Source organism: Rhinopithecus bieti, unplaced genomic scaffold, assembly GCF_001698545.2.
Source record: "Rhinopithecus bieti isolate Rb0 unplaced genomic scaffold, ASM169854v2 scaffold_19722, whole genome shotgun sequence".
Taxonomy (NCBI): Eukaryota; Metazoa; Chordata; class Mammalia; order Primates; family Cercopithecidae; genus Rhinopithecus; species Rhinopithecus bieti.
Genome location: NW_016809905.1, coordinates 1,076,351 through 1,090,471, shown reverse-complemented (window position 1 = coordinate 1,090,471; position 14,121 = coordinate 1,076,351). Strand labels below are relative to the sequence as shown.

The following is a 14,121-nucleotide window of genomic DNA, read 5'->3' as shown; positions in this document are numbered from 1 at the left end:
TGGGATCCAAAGTTCAAACTCATATCAGCTACACTATACTGCCTTAATATTTAAGATGATGACTGCAATTGCCTTCGAGAGAGAGAGAGAGAGAGACTGAGACTGAGACCAAAAAAGAGAAACAGTCTTTGCATAAAGCTGTAACCTGTAATCCTCTGCCTTCCCTCTCATGTGTTTTGTAATTATTTGCTAATACCACCTGTAATGCGGACTGTCATTACTATCTCAGGTCTGCATCTTGTCCTTGTGGTCCACAGGAAGCATGTCCATAACCAAACCCTGGAACAGCTCATCAGTGACCATGTTCATCCTCCTGGGATTCACAGACCATCCAGAACTCCAGGCGCTCCTCTTTGTGACCTTCCTGGGCATCTATCTTACGACCCTGGCCTGGAACCTGGCCCTCATTTTTCTGATCAGGGGTGACACCCATCTGCACACACCCATGTACTTCTTCCTAAGCAACTTATCTTTCATTGACATCTGCTACTCTTCTGCTGTGGCTCCCAAGATGCTCACTGACTTCTTCTGGGAGCAGAAGACCATATCATTTGTGGGCTGCGCTGCTCAGTTTTTTTTCTTTGTCGGCATGGGACTGTCTGAGTGCCTCCTCCTGACTGCTATGGCGTATGACCGATATGCAGCCATCTCCCGCCCCCTTCTCTACCCCACTCTCATGACCCAGGGCCTCTGTACACGCATGGTGGCTGGGGCATATGTTGGTGGCTTCCTGAGCTCCCTGATCCAGGCCAGCTCCATATTTAGGCTTCACTTTTGTGGACCCAACATCATTAACCACTTCTTCTGTGACCTCCCACCAGTCCTGGCTCTGTCTTGCTCTGACACCTTCCTCAGTCAAGTGGTGAATTTCCTCATGGTGGTCACTGTAGGAGGAACATCATTCCTCCAACTGCTTATCTCCTATGGTTACATAGTGTCTGCTGTCCTGAAGATCCCTTCAGCAGAGGGCCGATGGAAAGCCTTCAACACGTGTGCCTCGCATCTGATGGTGGTGACTCTGCTGTTTGGGACAGCCCTTTTCATGTACCTGCGACCCAGCTCCACCTACTCACTAGGCAGGGACAAGGTGGTGTCCGTTTTCTATTCACTGGTGATCCCCATGCTGAACCCTCTCATTTATAGTTTGAGGAACAAAGAGATCAAGAATGCCCTGTGGAAGGTGTTGAAAAGGAAGAAAGTGTTTTCTTAGGTCATGTGTAGAAACTTATTTATCCACATTGCTGGAGAATTAAATGATCCAAGCCTTCACCTCCACCTCTGCCTCAGGCAAGGGGGACATTTGGTGCTCTTACTTGAACGTGGAGACTCTTCCCTCCAGGTTCCTCTCACCCTTCCTCATGGTCACTTGTCTACTGACCGTGCCATAGATAGCCAAAAAGGAAAAGGAATTTCTTCAGAAAAAAAAAAAGAACCTCCACAATAATCACAATAACTAACATTTATTGAGCACTTAGTATGTACCAGGCACAAAAGTTATTTAATTAAATACTCATTGCAGTAGTAAAATACACATTGAACTATCCCCTATGTTACAAAATAAGGAAACGATGTGTCAGCAAGGAAAACTAACTTGCTCAGGGTCACCAAGGAAGGGGCAGAACTCTGATTCACACCAAGGCCTTCCTGACTCTAGAGCCCACGGTCTGCCCAAATGCTGCAGTCCACATTCAACAAAAAACAGCCCAAAAGTAGTATAAGTATATAACTCTTGTTATCAGCATATGGCAGAGTCTGAAAAGATACACTGTGTGTAGTTAAGGTAAATGACAAGACCAAGATGACACCTCATCAAATGCCCTCTCTAGGATCTCCCTGTTGAATTCCCATTATAGCTACTGAGTGATTTGCTGAGCAAATGCTGAAGGACATTCCCCTTGGCTGCCATTTCTCTCTATCTCAGCTATGTAAGGGCTGGGGAAATTTGAGTCTAATGGTGTCACACCGATACTCTTCTTTTCTCAGTCTCAGTCCTCTAAACTGCCTACTCAGTCAGAACCTCCTTGATTTTTCTTTAATATTTTGCTAAATGTTGTATTTTTTTCTTTTAATTTTATTTTATTTTAAGTTCTGGGATACATGTGCAGGACGTGCAGGTTTGTTACATAGGTAAACACGTGTCATGGTGATTTGCTGCACCTATCAACCCACATTATTATTAAGGTATTGAGGTATTAAGCCCCACATCCGTTAGCTATTTATCCCAATGCTCTCCCTCCTCCCTGCCCCCTGACAGGCCCCAGTGTGTGTTGTTCCCTCTCTGTGTCCATATGTTCTCACTGTTTAGCTCTCACTTATAAGTGAGAACGTGGGATATTTGGTTATCTGTTCCTGTGTTAGTTTGCTGAGGATAATGGCTTCCAGCTCCATCCATGCCCCTCCAAAGAACACTAACTCCTTCCTTTTATGGCTGCATGGTATCCCATGGTATATATGTACAATCTTTTCTTTATCCAGTCTATTATTGATGGGAATTTGGGTTGATTCCATGTCTTTGCTATTGTAAATAGTGCTGCAATGAACATACACATGCATGTATCATTATAATAGAATTATTTATATTCCTTTGGGTATATACCCAGTAATGAGATTGCTGGGTCAAATGATATTTCCATTTCTAGGTCTTTGAGGACTTGCCACACTGTCTTCCACAATGGTTGAACTAATTTACATTCCCACAAACAGTATAAAAATGTTCCTATTTCTCCACAGCTTCACCAGCATTTGTTGTTTCTTGACTTTTTAATAATTGCCATTCTGACTGATGTGAGATGGTATCTCATTGTGATTTTTGATTTGCATTTCTCTAATAATTAGTGATGTTGAGTTTTTTTTCATGTTTGTTGACCACACAAATGTCTTCTTGAGAAGTGTCTGTTCAAGCCATTAACCCACTTTTAGATAGGGTTGTTTGGTTTTTTTGTGAATTTGTTTAAGTTACCTTTATCAGATGGATAGATTGCAAAAATTTTCTCCCATTCTGTAGGTTGTCTGTTCATTCTGATGATAGCTTCTTTTGCAGAATCTCTTTAGTTTAATTAGATCCCACTAGCCAATTTTTGCTTTTGTTGCAATTGTTTTTATGTTTTCATCATGAAATATTTGCCAGTGCCTATGTCTTAAATGGCATTGCCTAGATTTTCTTCTAGGGTTTTTTATAGTTTGGGGCTTTACATTTACATCTTTAATCCATCTTGAGTTAATTTTTGTATAAAGTGTAAGGAAGCGGTCCATTTTCAATTTTCTGTACATGGCTAGCCAGTTTTCCCAGCACCATTTATTAAATAAGGAATCCTTTCCCCATTGTTTGTTTTTGTCAGGTTTGTCAAAGATTCAACGGTTGCAGATATGCAGTCTTATTTCTGAGATCTCTGTTCTGTTCTATGAGTCTATGTGTCTGTTTTTGTACAAGTACCATGTTGTTTTGCTTACTGTAGACTTGAATTATAGGTTGAAGTCAGGGAGTGTAATGCCTCCATCTTTGTTATTTTTCTTAGGATTGTCTTGGCTATACTATCTCCTTGATTTTAACCATGCCATTCCTTTACCAGTTCAGGACCTGCCTCCATTTCACAGTTTGGTGTCCTTTTTAATCACCACACCCTGAATTCCCCTTGCTATCTTCTATCTGAACCCATTGCTCCTATAAAATTCCGTTTCTCCTCTTGAATAAATTAAACCTTGCAGCCCACATTGGGTATAATTTATTTGGCATCATCTCAGGGAGATATATCCCGGTTCCCACTTCCAGATAATTACCCCTTCATTTCAGGCAGTTACAGTGGAGTTGTCCCACACAACTATTTCTGCTGCTAAATCTCTCTCTCTGGCCACTTGCAGCACATTCACTTTTCCATTGGTGTAGGTCAATTGGATAAGTAGATATTTGATTTGATCGTTCATATAAGAGTAGTAATTATTTCCTCCATATCTGGAAGAACATAAATAATGCATAGGAAAGCAGAGATCCCTGTCTCAGGTTTCCTGGGTTCTTCATCCTCTAAATTCATTCCCATCCATGGCCAATAAAACGTAGAATGACTCCTACAATTCATATATACAGGTACTCAGAGAGAGACAGTTGAAATTTGCTGAGTGCTTACTAAGTTTCAAGTTCTATTCTGAACATTTCATACATGTTAAAGCCATTGAATCCCCAGTCACACAGCCATTGAGTGGAAACTGACTCAGCATGGCTCCTGAGACTAAACTCATCAACACTTTGTGACATTTCCCCCAAGCGGGCCCCTGATTAGGTTGAAGTGGGGAGGTTTTGTAGTGGCAGCCAAATATACCACCTAGGGAAAATACTAGAGAAACTCAACATATGCCTCCCACTTCTGTCTACCGGAAGTATCCCATGCCTCCATTTTTCTATTGCACATCTTCCAAATGTAGGCCCAGAAGCAGAGGCCACAGTTATGCCTAGAACTACAGAACCATTGCCACTGGGGTCAGGCTGGTGTATGAAACTGCAACAATTAAGTCAGTAACATTTTAGGAATGAAAAGCTGACAATACATCTGTATATTAAGGAATACTTGCTTTACAGAAATATAAGCAAATGAATCAAAAATTTACAGGCATTTTACCATTACAAGGGAAATTCAAGAAAGAATATGAGGAGAGATTGTCTGATCCTCACCCCTATTTGGTTGCAGTTACATCATTAGCTTCTTTCGGCATTATTGGGTAGTAGAGAACAGCAGGAGGCAGGGAGACAAAAATCAAAATATCAGTTTAATAATGTTAAACGGACAGATAATGTTCTGTTGGAGGACATGGCTTTGATCTGGTCCTATGGCTGCCCTACACTGTACACCAGAATTAGACAGGCTAACCCAGGAGAAGCAGGCTTGCCCTGTTGCACTAATTGCATAGATGAGAGAGAATCAGTCCACATACTGTCTGCAGGGAGACAGATCCCAAAGAAAGAGAAGGAAGATCAGGAGGCCAAGTTCTCCTGCCTAATTATTTTCCCCGATTCACCAGTCCTTTAAATCAGGGGTGTCCAATCTTTTGGCTTCCCTGGGCAACACTGGAAGAATTTGTCTTGGGCCACACAAAAAAAACACATTAATAATAGTTGATGAACTTTAAAAAATATCACAAAAACACTCAATGTTTTAAGGAAGTTTACAAATTTGTATCAGGCCGCATTCAAAGCTGTCCTGGGCCACATGCAACCCACGGGCTGTGGGTTGCACACACTTGCTTTACATCACTCCTACCTTCCTAGAAAGGACTGAGTGAAGGAGGAGGCACAAAACATGCATGCCATTTCAGTGTAAGTTCCTCTCCAGGAAAACAGGAGGACAAGGGAAGGAACTCCCCATACCCATACTAAGACCTTTAAGGTTCCTTCACCCTGATCCTCTAAGAAGCACTAAACTGAAGTTCCATCTATGACTATGAAGGACCACCAGACCAGGAGGCCTCATCTAGTGGAATCCAATTTGCCAGTATCTCCAGGTCTCAGTCGAGGCCTCTTTATGATGACATTGGTCACATCCAATGCTTGGATCTTACAGGACTATTATGAGCCCAAAAAAAGAAAATTGATTTTTAGAAACTTCTTAGAAAAAAAATGAAAACATTGTGTAAAAACCAGAGATTCTTGTTATTACCAAATGCCGCTCCCCCTAAGGAAGCGTTCCCAGACTCCCTGGACCTCACTAAATCCCTGGGCCAATCTCGCCCCATTCTTGCCCTTTGGTGTGAATCATCACGGTTGTAAGTATGTGCTTGAGGGTGGGGGTCACATCTGTCTCTTCATGAATATATTCTCAGCATCTAGAATTCTGCCTGACACACAAAAAGCAGTAAATATGCATTTTGGTCAATCTCTGTAATTGATCTGTTTGAAGAAAATCAATTCTGCAGCCCAAATTGTAACCACTGTCACAAGAAATAGACTCTTGAACTATAATATTGTTGATGAAATTGCTGTCATGGTTATCATACAAGGACTTTGCATCAAATTGATGTTGTTATAATTTAGAGAAGGGGCCTTTGGAGATTCCTCAGACTTCCATATACACAGTTTCATCACCTCCTGATTAGATGTGCTATCATAATAGTGTGTGTGTGTGTGTGTAAAGGAGAGAAAAAACATGCACATGTGTTGCTTAGTAACTTTTTAATAACTCCCATTGCATCCGCAACTGCCCACTTCTCCATTGAAAATTGTATTTCCTACAAATATCCAACATTATTCCCTATGCTAATTATTATAGTAGACTTCTAATTCAGCATCAGTTAGGAACAGTGTAAACTGTTCCTGTGTTTGGGTGAAGAAGGGCAGAGCAGTGATGACGGGGAACTTGTCAGGCTCACCTTACCAATGCAAAGGTAGGTGAGGGCATCCTGAAAATTTTGTATACCTACAACCTTATGATTTTGATAGTGTCTCTGAAAGGCAAAATGTCCATTTGCAATTCTGGAAGGATATGTCATCTTGAACTAAAAGTTTGGGGCCGATTAAGATCTCCTGCCTCTAACCTAAAATACAGGGCTTCTTAAGACACATTCAAATAAGGTAATTTTTCAAAAATTAAAACTCATTCCATAAACATTACTAAGCCCCTACAATGTGTTAAAAAAAAGAAAAAAGAAAAAAAGAAAAACTGGTATGATCTCTTTCTTAGAAGGTGATTAAAAGTTAGATCGCAGCAGAAAGAAAACTATATAATGATATTAGGATTATGATAATATTAATACCCTACATTTGTATAATGCTTTGAAGTTTACAGTATTCTCTCATATGCATTAAGTCGTTTAATTGACTTATACAGCAAAATAAGTGAATAGAGGATGTAAGATGAGGCTGAAAATGGCGTAAAGGAAAACAAATACTGTTGGGGAACTACTGCACATCAGGAGCTGGACACCCATTTGTTCATTCATCTTCAAAAAGAATTATTGAATAACTGCTATGTGCCAGGTAGGAGCTGGGGATACAATAGTGACAAACCCTTGCCTTCAGGGAGTTTACATTTGGAGGAAAAGGCAGACACACACAGACCCATAAAGGCAAGGAGTGAAAAGTGCTAGATTATGACAAGTAAACCTCACTATGCAAGTAAGGTGTATATTCCCCACTTCATGGAATAAGATCCCGGGGTTCATAAAGGTTAACTTGCTCCAAGTCACAAGAGCCACAGTTTAAAATACTGGAACCTGGCTTCGAAGGCTGTGCTCTTTTGAACAAGCTAATTCTATGTTCAATAATGTAACCCTGAGGTTACAAAATAGAAAGGCTATCATTTGACCCTGACCTGACATTGAACCTGATAGTCCAGAACCTTCTAAGGTGATTGGCCAGAATAATAATATTATGGAATAATATTAATCTGAAAGAGAAGTCAACAATAAGTAGATTTGATCTCAGTTCCCAGAGACCTGAGTTGGCTGATCCCAGGTTCTCCTCTGGGTGCCTCCAGCCAATGCCTCATGGAGCCATAACACACCCAAAGAAAAATTAGAGCTGTCTTTCCCACACACCCTTTTCTGTAATAAGTCAGCTTCTTAGAACAATTTTAAGAACAAACAAAAAAATAAAAATACAAGATACATAATATCAGAGCTCAAATTAATGGAGAACTTTTACTTCAAATTGTAAATAGCGTATAGTAGTTTTTTCTGATTTCAAAATCAGAAGCCATTTAAAATCCATTTTTTTAAAATTTAGGCACACAGAATGTCTTTTTAAATAAAAATCACCAAAATCCCAATTATCAACAATGATAATGGGCTACTACTGTTGTGATATATTAATACATGCTTTTCAAACTTCTAGCCATGTAAATATTTTCCCAAAATAACATCATGTGACATATTCAGTGTTTTAATCTGTCACTAAAAAGAAGTCTCTCCATGTTTAAAAGTACAGTTCTATGTCATCACTTTGAATGTCTGCAAATACTTAATTGTACTATTGTGCCATATTTATTGAACAAATTTTCTGTATCGGACGCTAACTTAAATTCTAATTTCTACTATTTGAAACAGCACTGTGATGAACTTTGTTTATATTTAGGACATTAAGCATTTGGTTTATTAACTCTTTAGCATAAATTCCTAAAGTAGAAATTTTGAGTCACGGTGTTTGTACGTTTTACATTTTGACACATATTTCCAGAATGAGCCCAGAAATGTTGCCCATGTGTGCACTCCTATTAACCATAGAAAGGTGTCACTTTCCCCACATCTGTGCCAACAGTGGACTTTTCAACATTGGCTAATCTTCTAGATGAGAAATGATACCTCACTGCAATTTAATTTGTATTTCCTTTTTCTTTCTTTCTTTCCCTTTTTTAATAGAGACAGGATCTTCCTATGTTGCCCAGGCTGGTCTCAAACTTGTGAGCTCAAGATATCCTCCCTCATTGGCCTCCCAATATATTTATTTGATCAATAGTTGATTGACTGTCTTTTCACATGTGGACTAAACAACTGTATTTTTCTGTGAATCAGGACTCATTTTTGTTTTAAAATATCAAAATGTCTGTGTCTTACAGATTTATAAGAGCGCTTTATATATCAAAGATATTAAACTTGTTTTATACTTTTTTAGATATTTTCCCAAGTTTTCTATTTATATTTAGTTTTAAGCTTATTTATAATGCTTTTAAAATGTAAAAGCTTTATATTTTACTTAGTCAAATATAATTATTATTGGCATAATGCTCCCCTACTCCAAAAATTATGAAAACATTTATGTAAGTTTTATTCTAAGATTTTAATTGCTTTTTTGGTATTTATATTATTAAGGTGACAAAATCTTCTTGTCTTCCATTTCTATGAGAAGTTAAAGAGTGTTGCAATTTCTTTCAGCTCATAGTATCTATCTATAAAAAGAAAAGACATTAAACATTCAAACACAGTTAGAATTGGGCTGTGTTTTTTGTTTTGTTTTGTTTTTTGGTTTTTGGTTTTTTTTTTTTTGGAGACAGGTTTTTGCTCCATCACTCAGACTGGAGTGCAGTGGCGCAATCACAGTTCACTACAGAGCTTCGATGTCCCAGGCAAATTTGATTTGCCCAGTTCAGCCTCCTGCGTATCTGGGACTACGGCACACACCACCAGGCCCAGCTAATATTTTTTGTAGAGACAGGGTTTCTCCATGTAATCCAGGCTGGTCTCGAACTCCTGGCCTCAAGTGATCTGGCCACCTCCACCTCCCAAATTACTGGGATTAAAGGCGTGAACCACCGCACCCATTCTGTTTCTTTTTTACTTTTTTCTTTTTTCTTTTTTTTTTTTTTTCACTTTTAAGTTCAGGGATGTAAGTGCAGCTTTGTTACATAGGTAAACTTGTGTCACGGGGGTTGTTGTACAGATTACTTCATCACCAAAATGTTAAACCTGGTATCCATTACTTATTTTTCCTGATGGTCTCTCTCCTCCCACCCTCCACTCTCCAAAAGGCCCCAGTATGTGTTGTTCCCCTCTATGTGTTCATGTGTTCTCATCATTTAGCTCCCACTTACAAGTGAAAACATGCGGTATTTGGTTTTCTGTGCCTGCGTTAGTTTGCTAAGGGTAATGGCCTCCAGTTCCACCCATGTCTCTGCAAAGGACATGATCTCATTCTTTTTTATAGCTGCATAGTATTCCATAGTGTATATGTACCACATTTTCTTTACTCAATCTATCATTGATGGGCATTTAGGTTGATTCCATGTCTTTGCTATTGTGAATAGTGTTGCAATGAACATACATGTGCATGTCTTTATAATACAATGATTATATTTCTTTGGGTGTATACGTAGTAATAGAATTGCTGGATGGAATGGTATTTCTGTCTTTAGATCTTTGAGAAATCTCCACACTGTCTTCCACAATGGCTGAACTAATTTACATTCCCACCAACAATGTATAACATACTTTTTCTCCACAACCTTACCAGCATCTGTTATTTTTTGACTTTTTAATAGTAGCCATTCTGACTGGTATTAGATGGTATCTCATTGTGGCTTTGATTTGCATTTCTGTAATGATCAGTAATGTTTAGCTTTTTTTCATGTGATCATTGGCTGCATGTATTTCCTCTTTTGAAAAGTGTCTGTTCACATCCCTTGCCTCCTTTTTTATGGAGTTGTTCGGTTTTTTTCTTGTAAATTTATTTAAGTTCCTTACAGATGCTGGATATTAGACCTTTGCTGGATGCATAGTTTGCAAAAAATTTTCTTCCGTTCTGCAGGTTGTCTGTTTACTCTGTTGATGGTTTCTTGTGCTGTGTGGCAGCTCTTTACAATACCTTTATCATCAGTTAAAATTAGAAAACTAACGTGCCATTTGACCTAGTAAGTTCATTTCTGGAAATGTATCTTTAAAAGAAATCATAGATGCACATGAAAATGCATTTACAAAATGTTGAGCGCAGGATTATTCAAAAAGACTAATCAGGGACTGACTAGGCAACTGAAGAGATCAAGGTATGACTTTTGTAGCCCCTCACTTCCTGTACATTCTACAAGCCTGACTCACAATGCCTCCCACTCACCCTGGTTTCCATACTGTCTATCTTAAGTCCTGAATCCCAAACTGCTGTGCTCTCCTGGCTGGTGTCTCATTCCATTTTAGCCATCATGACTGATGCTTACTCTTCACCTGCCTGATTCCCACATACCTATGAAAACCTGTCTCTACCTTAGTAACCAATGTATTTCCCATCACATTCCACAAGGGATCAGGGAGACCTTGCAGCAACAACAAAGAACTACATACAGTAAAACAATAGAATGTACATAAGGAACTGTTAAGAGGCTACATGGGAAAAATTATGGAGTAGGAAATTAAGTCACACATATGTTTTTGAATGTATGAAAGTCAAAACAAAGATACATAGTCAGGGCCTAGCGCGGTGGCTCATGCCTGTAATCCCAGCACTTTGGGAGGCTGAAGTGGGTAGATCATCTGAGGTCAGGAGTTCCAGACCAGCCTAGCCAACATTGCAAAACCCATCTCTACTAAAAATACAGAAATTAGCCGGGCATGGTGGCTCCTGCCTGCAATCCCAGCTACTCAGGAGGATGAAGCAGGAAAATGGCTTGAACTGGGAGGCGGAGGTTGCAGTCAACCAAGATCGCACCACTGCACTCCAGCCTGGGCAACAGAGCAAGACTCTGTGTTAAAACACACACACACACACACACACACACACACAAAGATACACAGTCAGTTACACAATTCTTATTGCCTCAGAAAAGAACGCACACTGATGTCCCACAGGAGCTCTGCCTTGCACTTGTGTCCAGGATAAATGTCTTCTTTGGAGTCTCCTGGGAAGAGCTAAATAGACCCTGCCCTGAGGACAATCCAAAGATGGATGCTCTTCCTTGTAGACACTCTAATAAAAGGCAATAACATAATTCCAAATACATTGTACCAGTTAGTGTGTTACTGGATGCTGGCATATTAAAGTAAGATTTCTTTTGGGCTGTATATCTTAAATATGTGCAATTTTAAAAGATTGTAAAAGTTTTTTAATTAAAATAAATAAACAAAATAAAAGCGACAACTCACTTCCACAGGAATGAAATTATTCTAATGGTGGAAACATCAGGGACCTAACAAGATAACAAGATTTTTGTTTAAGAGGACTTCTGTATGTTCTAACCCCACAAACTAAACTGTAAAATACACTCAACTGTAAGATAACTGAAATAAGAAAAATTAAGAACTATGTTGCTTATGGAATACTTTCTTTTGCTTTTATTTCAGGGAAAGTGCTCTATCATTTTTTCATCTGGTATACTGTCTTATTTCTTATCCTATATTTTTCAGGCATAATTATGTTTTTTCAAATGCCAATCGCCTACTTTTTATTGTTGAATTAGATTTTGGTCACCTCAATTTTTTTTTTTTTTTTTTTTTTTTTTTTTTTTTGAGGTGGAGTCTTGCTCTGTCACCCAGGTTGCAGTGCAGTGGTGCAATCTTGGCTCACTGCACGCTTTACCTCCTGGGTTCATGCCATTCTCCTGCCTCAGCCTCCCGAGTAGCTGGGACTACAGGCGCCCACCACCATGCCCGGCTAATTTTTTGTGTTTTTAGTACAGACAGGGTTTCACTGTGTTAGGATGGTCTCAATCTCCTGACCTCGTGATCCGCCTGCCTCAGCCTCCCCAAGTGCTGGGATTACAGGCGTGAGCCAGCATGCCCGGCCCCTTAAATTTTTTAAAATTATCTAGAATATGAGTCGTTGGGACATACAGATATTCTTTTGTTTCACAGGCCTGCTGTATCAAATGGTTTGGGGGTGGGGTTGTTGTTTTGTAGAGACATGGACTTGCTCTGTCACCCGGGCTGGAGTACAATAGCACAATCATAGCACACTGCAGCCTCGAATGCCTGGGCTCAAGCAATCCCCCCACTTCAGCCTCCTGAGTAGCTGGAACCGCAGGTGCACACCACCATGCCTGGCTAATTTATTTGTTTTAATTTGTTGTTGATAAGATGGGGTCTCACTATTGCCCCAGCCGGTCTCAAACTGCTGATCTCAAGCAATCTGCCCGCCTCGACCTCCCAAAGTGCTGGGATTACAGGCATTAGCCATGGCACCTGGTTCATACAGATATTCTTACTAAAAGAAGTTTGTCCTCACATGACTGAATTTCTGATTTGGGGAAAAGTAGTATTAATATAGTAAATTGCTATTTTACAGCAATAGTAGAATATCCCTAGAATTTGAGTCAATAAACCTGGTTACAGTTCTCTATCTTTCACCAATTCAAACTCTAATTCTGAAAAAAAATAAATGTCCTTCTCTAGTCACTCCTGAAGTAAGAAGCATTAGACTGATTTATCTCTGAAGTCCTGTGACGCTCTAATGATCAGTTTTTCTGTAATACTAAAACATGCCCTTAACAATGATTGTAGCTCTATACTCTACCAAGAGCCCTGTGTGTCAATAGCAAGGTCCAGGCTTCCCAGAGTGCCAAAGAGGAGTACTTATGAGGGCCTTACTCTTCTCTTTTTATAAGGGATGAGATGAGGATTAGGTAGTCAGGCTACTTAATAAACTGTTTCAGCCTTACATACACACTAGAATTCTCATAAGCCAAAGTAAGCCCCAGACTCTGTGATTTCTAAGAGTGGTACAGTGGAAAAACCTCTGGAGACTGTTGTGTTAAAGAAAAATTATTCACCAGACAATTATTAAAGACAGGAAGATAGATTTCATTTAAAACTCTTGCAATAGAAGAAAAAGATTGAACTCAACTTGAAATACAGCAAAGACAAGTGAAGATTTATAAGCAATGAGCAGAGTGAGGGAGGTCAGCGGATTGAAAATTACTAAGAAGTGATATCAAAGGTAGGGTGGTTCTTGCTAAACTGGCATAAAAGAATTCTTGCTAAAGACTGACCAAGGACTTAGACACAAGGACTTAGACATCGAGGGTGAGGGATGAGGTTAAAAATAATAAATACGTAAAAGGGTAACGGGTGAGGAATTTGAGTAGATTTCAAGGGTGGGGAATTCTCATTAAACTGACTTGGCAAGATTCCTGTTAAAACTGGGCTCAGCAAAGACAGACACCGAAGGTCAAGATTAAGTCATAGTTAAGAAAAGGGTTCAGAGGAGCCTAAGCAATGTTTGGTCAGGGAGGGAATCTTTCTCAAGTCAGGAGAATGATTTGGATTTGAATCCTCGATTTACAATTCACTAATTTTGCAACTATGCAGATGTGAGTCAGTCATTAACTGCTCTAAAGCTTCAGTTTCCCCATATATAAAATGTAGATAATCGTTCTAAAGACTCTTCAGAAACTTCATGAGAATCGAAATCAAGATGAGCTATTGCAGGTGAAAGCCCTTGGTAAAGCATAGGCGAATGGCCGCAGTCCATCCATCTCTTTCTGGTCAGAGTGAGGATACAGACATGTGATGGTTTTTCCCTGTCAACCCAGGATATTTATAATAAGAAAGAAGAACCATATGAAAGAAGAATTTCCAGACCACAAAGGGAAGGCTGGCCCAGTTTTTCTGTGTAGTCATGATGACCTCGATGCTTGAGAGCAGTATGTGATCAATGATTTTGCCACCTCATGTCACCATAATCCAAGTTCTAATATATCTTCTCCCAAGGTAGGACCTGGA

At 39.5% G+C, this 14,121-nt stretch overlaps 1 protein-coding gene across 1 annotated transcript; it reads left to right on the top strand.

The window, feature by feature from the left end:
• Positions 1–243: 243 nt before the first annotated feature.
• On the top strand, positions 244–1,282 carry OR5A1 (olfactory receptor family 5 subfamily A member 1). Its single transcript, XM_017890798.1, has one exon. The coding sequence runs from the start codon at positions 263–265 to the stop codon at positions 1,208–1,210; it is 948 nt and encodes a 315-aa protein (XP_017746287.1). The 5' UTR covers positions 244–262; the 3' UTR covers positions 1,211–1,282.
• The last annotated feature ends 12,839 nt before the right edge of the window (positions 1,283–14,121 follow it).

Bases quoted from the DNA above. Each gene is read 5' to 3' on its own strand.
- OR5A1 (XM_017890798.1), top strand. From the start codon at position 263: ATGTCCATAACCAAACCCTGGAACAGCTCATCAGTGACCATGTTCATC.